Raw genomic sequence first — 13,779 nt, 5'->3', positions numbered from 1 at the left:
TACTAAACAGACGTTTCATTTTGTTACCACATAAATAAGGTATTGTCAATCAATCATTTTCCAACTATAGGGCTGTGTTAACAAAGTAGTGCTCACTCACAAAATGGCCGATTAAGTGGGACTTTAGGAAATTCATGAAAACATAGCACATATCTTATATTCGCACATTGTAAAATTGGCCTTTAAGCTTTAAAATCATCTCACCCCAGTTGGTTCAAAGCAGAAGCAATCCAAAATTTATGTCTTTTTTAGCACAGTGAAAGAAGAGACTATGGAATCAATATTCTTAGTAGCTGTGTCTGTTTTGTTATCAAATGTAAATGGGCAAAGATTCACAAAGATCAGTAGTCTGTTATTTACATTTACATTTAATCACTTCTTTTTAAATGGTTACTATAAAGCAGGATATATGTCATCAGAAGACATCACTGTGGAAGATAATTTATTACAGAATTAACTGTAATATTGACATTGGACTCACTAGTGATAGAGGTATGACGAGATGATGGCAAAATGACAGGCCATCAAGACTAATGCCCATCCTCTGCATTTTTCCTGGTGTACTTTTCACTAGAATAGTATAGAATGGCTTTTATTGTCACTATACACATTTACAGTGAGATTAAAAGCAGCACCTCCAGTGCAGACATATATGTAGAACACAACAAATGAATGAACAAATGGTGCAAAAGGTTGCAGAAAATATACATATGGAAAGAATAAATAACTGTTGCACTATTGGGTTATTGCACATTATTTAAATATTGGAAAAAATAACTAACTATTGCACTGTTGGATTATTGCACATTATTTAAATATTGCACAATAATGATGATCATGTGCAGTGAGTAGTGGATATTGGACCCTGAGAGTAATGATATTGTACAGTATACAGATATTGCACAGTTATTATCAACACCATTTAGATATTGGATATTCTGCGGTGGGCTGGCGCACTGCTCAGGGTTTGTTTCCTGCCTTGCGCCATGTGTTGGCTGGGATTGGCTCCAGCAGACCCCCATGACCCTGTAGTTAGGATATAGCGGGCTGGATAATGGATGGATGGATATTGGATATTGAACAGTTGATGGATAGAAGGAAGTCCAGGGTTTGGGGAGGGGGGGTTAGACTGTGTAATCAGTGCATGTGTGAGTTTAAAATGATTATGGCTTTTGGGAAAAAAACTATTCCTGAGTCTGTTTGTCCTTGTTGTGATGGACCTGTCACGCCTCCCTGAGAGCAACAGGTCAAATAGATCAGAGCCAGGGTGGGAGCTGTCCTTGATGATGTTTTTGCTCTGCTGAGGCAGAAGGAGGTGTAAATGTCCATCAGGGAGGGGAGAGGGCAGCCGATGATGTTCTGTGCTTCTTTTGCTACTCTCTGAAGCCTCACCCTGTCTGCCATGGTGCAGCTGCCTTACCATACTGTGATACTGTGATTTCACCATGAAGCTAAGATATGCTACTGGGGCCATGGATGAAGTTTGAAATTTAGTCTGGGGAAGCCACATATGCCATAAAAATAATTGCACTTTTTAAAGTCACAACCATACTGTTACATATTCCAAGTTAAATATCATGATTTGTTTATAAAATGCAGTTATAATATAAAGTAAAACTTGCACATTTAAAACTGTCTGTTTTTGTCTGATTCTTGGTCCTCACCAAGATGCTTCTTCATCAATCCCTCTGGAGTTTTGACCACTCAATTATATGTATACTAGGCTCACCCGCCTTTTAAGGCGACCGACTTTTAAGTTGACCACTTCTTAAGGCAATTCAATATGTAGATCAATTTGATATTTTATACAAACTCATTAATTTGGTTATATTGCATTTGAGCGGTATTACTTTAAAACTCGTAGTTTCTGTTATTTTTGTGATGAAATTTAAACTTTTTTTCTATATTGAGGTCGCCCCTTTGAACCCCCCTGATATTTACTACGCAGTGAGGCATTTGTACTCCATCAACATTAATTATTTCCAGAGACATAATTTTGTCCATTTTTCCAGCGCATCGCGCACAAAAGCAAGGGAACGATTGGAGCACCAGAACTCTACTCACATCATGTCGCTTCGTACCGCAAGCTGCAAGTAGTAAGTCTGTGATAAGCGGAATACCGCCACGCTTTCCACTCATGGGATGGAAGGACAATCCCGACTGCTTTTATATAGTAAGAAAGAAAAAGAAGATATTGCACAGTCTGGAGTAGAAAATCATCTTTTACCTGGAAAAATGAAACTACAAATCCCATTGTGCATTGCAAAATGGACAGGGCGTGTGTGAAACTCCGCGTCTGCGTAGCACTCACGGGACGGAAGGACAATCCTGACCGCTTTTATATAGAAGGATTACATCAAAGGAGGAGGGCTGAGTTATGTGGGGTCCCTCTTGGAGTTTTGTATGCATTATATTGCCATTATGTTTGTTTTGCTGGGGCAATATTTTATTAGATGGACAGCCTGTTAAAAGTGGGCGGCATTTTGATATTTTTCAGTTACATATTGGATGCATAGCCTGAAATTGGAACTGGCTCTGTCACAGTGATGTCTGGTCACCTTAGTAAATTATATTGACAGTGAAATGTGAATTATTTTAATCTGAAGATAATTGTGCTGTAAAGTTGGTTAGTATAAGGTTAATGCTGAATAAATGTTTCTTTTTTTCTTGTGCATAATTTCACAGGGTAAATCATTCATAGCTAGATAATCCTTTGTTTTCCTTGCTAGCATTTTATACTTTTATGGTTAGGACGATCATTTAACTTACCTATCACAAATTAAAGAATCAGGAGGACTGAAATGCTTATTCACTTGTTCTCTTTTTCTTGCACACAAGTCACTGGAAAGACTTGATAAAGAAGAAACAATTTGCTGTTATGGAGGTTTTTTGGGGCATGCAGAGCTGGACTGCATTCCCATGTACATTCATGCTGCTCCTGACAGCGACATCTAGTCTGCTGCTGTTTCATTAACTTATATTGGGGATCTGTTTGCGATCAGTAGTGGCTATCAGAGGTTAAAAGGAGGAAAATATACAAAACATACAAGTTGTTGTAATCACTGCCAAAGTAAAACAGAAACAGTAAACTAATATGTTGTTGACGTCGCACAGAACGTTTAACGTAAGTTAAATGAGTTTGCAAATTCACCAATGATTTCCAATTTGAGATTTTAAAATTTTAAAACCATGTACAGCAGGATCTGTGCAAGATATCACACTAAAAAATGAACTGTTTTGACAAATTTCTTTGAAGAATAACTGTGCCATGTTTAACAAAATTCATTAATGGGGCCTAGTTGTTTTATGCAGATAGTCAGTCGGATAGACTAGCTATTGCAGTAAGTGCTTCACCTGACTGAGGACTAGTCATTCTGTTATTTTTCCTGGATTAAATTCTAGAACGTTCAGTGCCCTTGGATGTCATCTATTGACCAGTCTAGTAAAATGTCCACACAAAAGGTGAATGAGGAAGATGTTGCGTGTTTTGATATTTATGCTCTCTCCAGATACAATTGGCAAAGCAACAGAAGATTAACTTTTCCAGTAGTGTCAGCAGATACAGTACTCATTTGTATACTTGCAGCCCAATGTAGCATCAGATTAACTTTTCAAATATTTCTACTCATGTTTACTTACAGTGCTTCTTGGTAAATTATTTGTGAATAAAATTGCATGTGTGAAATGTGCTCTGCAGAAAAAAAAGGTTAAGTTTCTCACTAATTTAACTAAATTACCAGGCTCTTAAACTATTTAAAAGTTAACACAAACTTGAAAAACATTGTATTCATAAATGTGGGTTGTATGAGAGAAATTAAACAGTTTCTGGAAATCGGCATTTGTGCTTCTCTTACCAATAGTTATAACAAATTGTTCAAAGAAACTTGAAGTCCTTAAATTTACAATTTACTAATCTGGCATCATTATTTTGGCTAAGTTTACACAAAGTTACAGGATGTAGAGAACTACAGTACACTGCAGCGTGAAGCTGTATTTTCACACTGTTATGACTAAGGTCTGTTTGAAACTGTACTGAAAACTCATTGGAGACTTGTTCAGTCTGCCATCTCCTGCGAGTCCTAGCATTAGAATATTACTGACACCCTTAGAATAATGAGATTCAGCAAACTGACTTTTTCACTAATTCAAAATTGTGTGTTGTTAAGTCAACCTAATGGAGCTATCCCTTGAATCATATACACGATGAAAATAAGTTGAAGCCTCCTCAAAAACTCACAAAGGCAAGCCAGTGCATTCACTATTCATCCCAGATGAGGCTCATCTGGTCCAGTTTACCTTGGACAATTAATATTTCAAAATGTAAAGAAATGTCCTAAAATATATCAAAAATGCCCTACAAAAGAGAGTATATATATATGGGCAATATAAAATCTTTATATGGGAAGAATGTATTAAACAAAACAAGATAAACAGCATAAAATGCTGAAAAGAGCAAAAAACAATTTGCCTAAAATGCATTCCTTAGCACACACAAATCTCAAAGGCAAATCTAAATGAATCAGCAAAAACATTCAGTAACCACAAAAATAAGAAATAATAAAACTGGTTTCCAGATAAAGACAGAGGGAGGATCCAGCAGTGGTAAAAACCTTCTCAAACAAAAATACAATTCAAACTTATTAAACCTATTAAGTTTAGCATTTTCATAAATTGAAAGCAAATAATTCAAGGCACAAAACATTTTCTAATAGACAAAATGGATTCCTGAATTCTTAAAAATCAGCTTGGAGGAGGATGCATTGGTGCTGCCAACCTTGTGCTTCAACAAACTCACCTTCTTATGATATTTCCTTACAGTAGAATTAAATGGGGAGTCATTTTCAGATGTCAACACTTTATTTGGTTTCTGTTGTTTTTTCAAAATATACTTTTAGAGTCTACAGGGTATACTATGTGTATAGTTCTGGATTCTGTACTTCAATACTGGTTTGTACTTTGTTTTTGCTGTTTTGCCTTATGTCTGTGTATTTTATTATCTATGTTGCTGCTGTAAGAAGTGGGCATTTCTCTTTTTGGATCAATAAAGCACTGTTTTTATATGTTTTAAATTAATACTTTTTATTCATACTGGAGTCCACATATTGCAAATTGTTTGCCTTGTTGTTCGAAGCCGAATAATCCATGTATCTCAAATACATAGCACATCACCACAGATATTTCAAAGAAATTAGTCACCTAAGTAGGCTCTTTTAAAAGAAGAGAAAGGAGAGCAATAAGTGAAAAGTGTAAGAGCTTCTATCACAGGCTCAGAGTAACTGCCAGTTATTGGAAAGTGATACAATGAAACCTTTCTGAAAAAATATGAATTCAGGTTTTAGCAACAAACACATATTTGCCTAGTAAGAGTAGGCTTTCAGGTGCAAATTCAGTCTGAATATTTTGCCTTTTTAGGGAAAATGTTGTCTTAAATGTAAAAAAGAATACCTTTTTCTTTACAAAGAATGGTGCAAAGGTTTTTCAGAAATTAACAAAAATGTATTAATAGTGTTCAACAACAAGCCAGTCAACCAGCCTCTTCCTTAACTTTTCATGTGGATAGCTACTTTATAATTCTCATTTTGGTCACATAGCTCGCCAAATTGAGTGGGGTGGGATAAGATTTGAGGCATCTTAACTCTCATTTGGAAGTGTTCTGTTGATTGTGTTGCTGATCACGATCTTTGGGCTCAACAAAATTGTAAAAAAGAAGGTATTGAAAACATATGTCAGTTTCTAAGACTATAGCTTGCCTATCAGTATTTCATATAGCACTTTTCACAGTGTGCACCACCACAGGGCAGTTTAGGAAATAAAAACAACCCAATAAATCAATGTGACACAGGTACAATGTTCACAGTTGAAGCTTCTTTGTAGGAATTGTGTGTAAAGGCATTCAGTTATTACAGCTATGACTATTATTAAATTATTAACAAACATCACATTTATCATTCTTTTACCTGTATATTCACTTCATAATCAAATTAGTATTCAGTGCATGACCTTTCCTTCACAGAAGTTACAGAAGCTATACTATATTATAATATGATGCAGTCCTAATTAAGCTTCAACTATGTAAATATTTTATTTCAATTTGTTTCACTTACCCATATTTGTTTCTTGCTTTCCACCAGTTTGCATCAGGCTTTTCTAATACTGTATATTGATCCCCTTTGACAAGTTGCAAGTCAAGTGCAGAGTTGGAGCTGTAGTCATAAATGGCTATTACTGATTCCTCTGTGGCAAGAGGGGGCAATATTTGTGATGTTGGCTCTGGTGGTAAGGGTCTTAGAATTTTTTCCTGTTTTGTATAAAAAAGTAAAGCAAATCAGAATCATAAGAGTTATATACCAATATTTCCCAAAATTAACAAAGAAAGAGTGATAGATACCTCTCTTTCTAGTGGGGTTGGCGGTAGAGGCTTTCTTGATTTCCGGCGTGAATGTGTGAATGCTAAATAATAAAAAAAAAAAACTTGTTTTACTTTAGTACCATGTCTGTTTGTCTACACAAAAGTTGGACGGATTTTATAAAACTCTTTTTTTCGATAGTGTTAAATGGTGAGTACATTCTACAATACAATTTCATATAAAGACTTACATATACTTTATACAACCATTAGCATATATGCTTACTTACTTAGTCAGTAGCTGAAGTTAGATCAGCAAGTTTCTGGCTTCAAGTCCATCTTTTTCCCTTCTCAAGTCATGAGTGATTTACTGATAAAAGTAGTCTAAAATCACACTCTAGCCACAACATTCAATATAACTGGAAATCATTCCATCTGTATGTTTTATATACCTATTTCTTCCTGATCAGGGTTGCAGGGAGCTAGAGTTTATAATATAACAATGGGCACAAGGCAGTAACTTGTGCTTGTGGGGACTGGGGCTGTAGTGGGCACTGGAGAATTAAAACAAATCAACTTAAAAATATATCTTTGAATTATAGGAAGAAATTACAGTTCCTGGAGATAGATTTATATATTCAATATTCAAAGAACTCATCAAATTTACATTCACAGATGTCATCTTCCACAGGAGTCATTCCCAGCCAAGAATTATACCAGGATCCAGGTTCTATGAGTCCTTATTGCTACTTCTTGTGCTACTGTAGACCTAAGTGACATCACATAATATTCTGAACTCCATTAATTAAATCCAGAGTTGCAGGAAAATGCAGCCACGCACACTCTCACATGGGGACAATTATGATTGATCAATTATCCCAAGGCGCATATCTTTAAAATGTGAGCAAACAACCATGGTACCCGAGAAAAACCCATAAACACACAGGGACTATCAGGGAATACATGCAAAATCCAGACATACAGTGACCAGCTGACTGACCAATCAAGTACAAGATTCAAACCAGGATCTCTAGATCTGTGAGGCAGTATTGCTTAACAAAGTGACAACTAGAGGCACAAAGGAAAAAAACACCTTCACCACTACATACAAAAGGAAGAACCCAGGTATTATAAACAAACAGAAAATAAAGACAAATAACATTCCGCCATACCTGTTTCAAAAACCCAGCTACAGAGCTCTTAGTCCTTTTGTGTATGACAACGTATCTAATGCTCTTACCAGTTAAAACACTACCAGATGAATTAACCACTTGTTCTTCTAATTCTAGGTGCCTTTGCGTACTTTACAAATAAACTTTTAACTAAGATGTTAATGAAATGCCTACTGAACAGAGATATTGAAACTGTACCAGAATTATGAAATCCTACAATAGTTTAGCAACTTACTAAAGAATGTGAAGAATACACTGATCAATTTAAAGAGCTAGACCATTTTTGGATTTTACTTCTGTTGCTGTGTTTATTTTAACTCAATCCAAATTCTAATTACTTTTTTCATTATTATGCAAAATACATTTTTAAATGACCACCTAATCAAAGATAAAGTATTTTGCATTAATTCTGTCACTTAATTTTTGACTGTATTGTCTAACAAAGTGTTAAATGTGACAACAAACAAAAAAACTGTTTTGTCATTTGTCCAATTGCTTTTCCTAGCATTTGTAGCAATTGACTTTAACGAAGAAGATTGGAGAGCATGAATGCATAAACATGCAGATAGTTGGGAAAAGGGACTGATATAAATAATGTGTGACAGGGGCCGGAAAAGTGAGGAAGAAAATTATTTTAGAAAATTCTGGCATCTCTGCATGTGAAATATATTTGTGTCTATTTTCCTTTTACTTTTCAATATCCCAGCCTAGAATTATGCCCTGGTTTTGCATATTGTTATCCATGAACTTAGACATATTATCTACACTGTGCTTTATTTACACTTATGTTCAAAAATAATCCTTATTGAATATGTAAAAACATAATTAATATTAACCTTTTCCTCTTTTGATCCTAAGATTTGACACAGTTAATTTCAAGTGATTCTTAACAAACTTTATTTTCTATTTTTTATTCAACAAAAAAAAAACACCAACATGCAAAGGACATGTGCACTGTAACATTTCCAACCCTCATCAATATAAATGGGTTAAAAATCATTGATGAATGGATGGATGTACATGAATATATACTTAACATAATGTATAATATAATTTTATTTTGCTATGTCTTAATTTTTGTCCAGAATCAAATTAATTTCATTCAGTTCTTCTTAATTGTTGAGTGCTGTTGCAATGGTCATTGTCTCAATGCTCCACTCCTTCTGAGGAATAAAGTGAAGGCAGCTGTAGTTCCACAATGCACATATTAGCTTCCTGAATAATACAATGACCAGCCCCACTCCTCTCATAAGGATTTTTTTCCAAGCTTGAGAAGTGGAATGAGGAGGCAATATGTAATAGTTTGTAAAATATCAAATCAAAAATCCAAAAAATCAAATCCGATGATGAAAGCATTGAGTACATTATACAAACAAAATAATTGTAATCATTTTTTAAATTTATGCTGCCACTGTGCTTAAGGCTGCTGTCAAATGTTCATCTTAAAGAATGTGCCGTTTTGCATGCATTACTGATTAGAAACTGTTTATAAAGAAAGCCTTCCTTATGGTGAATATTTCTCTTGTGAGCGCTTATTGATAATACATACTGATCCCTGTCACTCTATTTTGATGCATATTGTTTTACCTCACAACTGTAATTCTTCAGTTGACTAATAAAAGGATGACCTACCTGGGTTCTTTGGTTCAATTTTACGGCAACCCATTGCCTGTTTGCTTTCTTGCTGACAACAAAGCCACTTGCCATCCACCCAGAAACATGGATGATATTTCTGAGCTAGGTCTTTGTTAAATCTGATCACTGCCAAAGGAAAACAAACATAATTTATAATGCAATATTTATGTTATTAGTTATATTTTGTTATTAGTAACATATAGTAAACCCTCTTAATCCAATTTAGGGTCATAAGGAGTTGTAGACTATCTTTGCAGCACTAGGCACAAGAGATGTAACAGCCCTGGACAAGGTACCAGTACATCATAGGAGACTCTAAGGAGACTTCAGAGACCTGGGTGTACAGGACACGTTTCACACAAGGGTCGCATAGGACCTACAATGGAGAAGTTACTTAATGGATAATATGTGAGGTCTCAGGCAGTCGCTAAATACTGCTTTTTATTTATTCACAGTACTGTTCCATCAAGCAAACATTTATTTTGTATTTATTTATCTTGTTATTTGAATAACCCTGGGAATTGCTGTATCCAACACTAGTTTGAATAATCCAATTTGGTTTAGCAATTCAAATGTTATGCAAAAAGCAACACATCTAATGGGCAGCATTAACTACAGTTATACTTATTAGGAAATGTTTTATACTGTGGATTGTATTATAAATAAAATATAAAAACTGCACTTTCAAAATTAAGAGCACTATTTAATATGCAATAATCTGCACTGATTCAATATGCTAGTCTTTAGGGTGCTGCAGGAAAACTCGTACATAGAGCGAATCTCCCCATAGATAGTGTTTTACCCAGTTTGGATGCGGCACTAATAACTACAGACCCATTACACCGCACTAATATTTAGATCATTCATCCATCTATCTCCAGACCCACTTAACCTAATTCTAAGATGTAGAAAAGCATTGGATGCACGTAAGGAACCAACCCTAGAATAGACAATACATTGCTGGCTGAGAAGTATTTTTATGTCTTTGGTGTAAATATGGAAATGGATGAGTTTGAGAACACCCTTCACTCAATTTGAATTCTGTTGGTGGCTGCCTTATGAGCGTTGCTATCAAAATAGCCTCTCAACTCCCAGAAGCACAAACTGGACAAGTGGATTTTCAAAATATAAATAAATGAAGAAGTGAAATGCGTTACACATTAATATGCATTGTACTGTGACTGTACTGTGCTTGGGTACCAGAATTGAATCTCAGCTAGCATATCTTGGCAGAATTAATGTACTGTTGCTGTAGGTTTCCTTTATGGATTTTGTCACTTCTTACAATCAAAAGACATATATTAGCTTATAGTACTACTTATTATGTTTATGTAAAATTCAAAAAGAGCATTACCCCCTAAGTATTTAGTTCCAACGAGCCCATTCGGACTTTATACTTCTTATTCATTTTAGTTTATTTGCTTGCCAAGGTTACTTACATTGTTATAAACAGGTGGCAATTAAATGGAAGTATTGCAAGGTATCAAATAGTAGAACAGCTAATTTGAAAACATTGGCAACTGTGTAAGTTAATCATAAAGAAAATTTTGGATTGGGGACCTCTGAGTCATACACAATAAGATTACATGGACTTCTCTAGTATTATTATATGTTTTAGAGAGAAATAACAGTCAAAAAAGCAGGTAGCAAAAGAGCAAAACAAAGCAAACTATAGATAGGGCACCTGGAATTCATGAGGTTGGGACAAGAGAAGCAGCAAATGTAAATGTCTGATTTCATAAATTGTTACCCTCTATCTTGTTTGATAAATAAAAGTCATTTGTTTTGGGCTAGGGTGATCCAAGAGGCACCAGAAAAAATACTAATTATTAAGCATATCCTGCGGTGGGTTGGCACCCTGCCCAGGATTGGTTCCTGCCTTGTGCCCTGTGTTCGCTGGGATTGGCTCCAGCAGACCCCCGTGACCCTCGTTTGGATTCAGTGGGTAGGAAAATGGATGGATGGATGGATATTAAGCATATCTGATAATTGGCTTAGTGTCGAGAAGACAAAGATACAGCAAAATTAAAAAACAACAAAATGTTGAATTGTGAATATGTTGAAATAACCAGAACCCATTTGGAAAATCTTTGGAATTAAAAACATAAAAAAGAAAAATTTTCTTTGAGAAGGAGTTTTATGCAAAGAGTAGAAGACATAAAGTTGATATAAAGTCATTACAGATATAATTTACATATGAGACATCTCAATCTTGACAAGTACTTAGAAGAAGATGACTCATCATTGTCCACATCCTAAAGGTGTTCAAGAGTGATTTTGAAGGCTAACAAGATGCTGTATTTTGTGGAGTTCAAATCAAAGGTGATTGTTTTTGAGCTAAAATGTACTAACAAAGGCTCATCTGGAGTGTTATATAAAGTTTTAATCTTCATATTACAAAAAGGTTATCCTCATTAAAAAAAAGTCCAAAGAACAGTATCTACATTTGTTCTGGGATGACAGATTATAATGTTTGAACAAGAGTTGAAGCAACTGCATCTTTTCAATTTAAGCAAATCAAAATTAAGAGATGACATTATAGTTTGTGATGGATGGCCATGGCCCTTGCCCCGCCAAGAGGCTGATACGTTGGAAGGACCGGGGGAGCAGATGCACACAGGACGCTGCCTCCTCTGGAGAGTTAGATGGCAGCCCCCCTGGGTTGCTGTGGCTCCACAGATTCCCACAGGGTTTCATGGGATTATACAGCCCTGTTGGGTTCCAGGGGGCCATCAGGGGGAGATGTAGAGCCCTACATTGAGCTTCCTCCACACCTGGGAGTGACTCCAGATCTGGCTAATGAGCCACCTGGAGCACTCCCAGGAACAGCATAAAAAGAGCTGCCTCATTTCACCAGAAGCAAGAGTTGGGAGGAAGACAAATGAAGCATGCCAGTGGAGGAGTGTAGGAGTGGAGGCAGAAGGAGAGAAGAGAAGAAAAGAAAGGACTGTGTTGAATTGTGCTTGGTGCTTGTACTGTGCTGCTGTGGAGAGCAAGAGAAAAACACTTGTGAAGGTGTTTGGGATGGCTGGAGCACCCTGGTGGTCACAAGTGTTTAAAAAAGATTAAGTTAGTTAGTATGGCGAATACCAGGCATTACTATAAAATTAGTTCTTCACTTAAAATCTAATGTGAAAGACAGATGTTTATTAAAGATAAATGTCATACTAAGGCTAAGACATTTTTCTACACAGAACAATAGATGTAAATGCGAACATTCATTTTATTTTAATTCTTTTCATTTTTATTACTATTTAATTTAATATTGTTTCTTTGTATCAGTATACTGCTGCTGGATTATGTGAATTTCCCCTTGGGATTAATAAAGTATCTATCTATCTATCTATCTATTGATTAAATACTACAAAATTTTAATCCATTTAATAGACTTTAGAGACATTTAAGCCTTGACTTGATGATCTTTTGCAAAAATTTGGTGAATTCAGATTGAAAGTCTACAGAAGGCTGAATAGCTTGATTTCATCATAACTTTCTCTATGTTCTTAAAAACTACAGAGCTTTTCACTAAAAACCAGAGTGATTTTGGCTTCTGCTAAAAAATAGACTATTGAGTTTACTGTATTTTCCAAGTAGTCCGCAGTTCTTTTATAAGAGGTCCAAAAGCTGTTTTGGTAAATCTCGTATTGATGTAATGATTGGTGGATGTTTTGATTAAGGTAAATCTCAAAAAATACTTAACCATACTGTGTTCTAGTGGTTTTAAAAGATCCCAGATACAGAAGTGAATACATTGTAATCATTATACTGTATACCACCAGCAGTGATCCACAACTGTAATTATTACATATTAGGAAGGAATCAATGTGTATGACAAAAATATCATAGATAAATTACATTTTTGTTTGTACTTGTTTCACAGAAAAAATAAACAAGTCACTTTAATCCATTTAATTTTCACTTTATAATCACAACCATATGCCTTTGTAGAATTACAGTACTTAAAAGATTAAGTGGCATATTCATAAACAAAATAAACTGATAAATGTGAACTTAATTGCAGTTGTGTGACTCATAATCCTAAACTCACATTTAACTTAATGTGTTTCACTGCCCAAAAAAAAAATCAAATAAACAGCAATACCATTCTTCAAATGGTGAATCCACTGTTTCCGCCTTTCTTCATTTTTGGCAAAAACATAAAGAGGACCCTCATCATAGATAATCTGCAGAGAGAGGGAAAAATTATATTATGAATCCTGAAAAAGGAAAACATTATCAAATCAAGTATAAAATATTGAATAAGACAAGATACATGCTTTATATAATTTCATGATGTTGTTTTCATTTGTAAATGCTTGTGTAATGATTATCTATATATATATAATTCACTAAGGGCATGCAAGACACTGAGCGCAAGCAAGACACTGAGGGCACGCAAGACAGTGAGCGCAAGCAAGCCACGCCCGCCAACTCTAAGACCATGTGATACACTCGACAGAGCCCCGCCCACCAACTCTAACCCTCCTACCGCGTCATGGGTTACGCACGACAGAGCCACACATGCCAACTGTAACCGTCATCCCGAGTCCAGCGTCGCTCTCGAGGCATGCAACAATTTACCAAACACAGCCTCAGTCGCCCACCCGCCAACTCTAAGGGCAAGCA

At 35.6% G+C, this 13,779-nt stretch overlaps 1 protein-coding gene across 1 annotated transcript in view; it reads right to left on the bottom strand.

The window, feature by feature from the left end:
• Positions 1–13,779, bottom strand: part of btk (Bruton agammaglobulinemia tyrosine kinase) — an 88,667-nt gene that overhangs the window by 33,843 nt on the left and 41,045 nt on the right. Inside the window, exons 5-8 of the mRNA XM_039766019.1 lie at positions 13,256–13,337; positions 9,151–9,279; positions 6,389–6,450; positions 6,105–6,298 (exon numbers count right to left, since the gene is read on the bottom strand). Coding sequence (XP_039621953.1) covers positions 6,105–6,298; positions 6,389–6,450; positions 9,151–9,279; positions 13,256–13,337 — 467 coding nt within the window. The remainder of the gene's footprint in view (positions 1–6,104; positions 6,299–6,388; positions 6,451–9,150; positions 9,280–13,255; positions 13,338–13,779) is intronic.

The sequence above is a fragment of the Polypterus senegalus genome, chromosome 10 (assembly GCF_016835505.1).
Source record: "Polypterus senegalus isolate Bchr_013 chromosome 10, ASM1683550v1, whole genome shotgun sequence".
NCBI classification, from domain to species: Eukaryota; Metazoa; Chordata; class Cladistia; order Polypteriformes; family Polypteridae; genus Polypterus; species Polypterus senegalus.
Note: the sequence above shows the minus strand (reverse complement) of the source record. Positions and strands in the feature narration are given on the sequence as shown.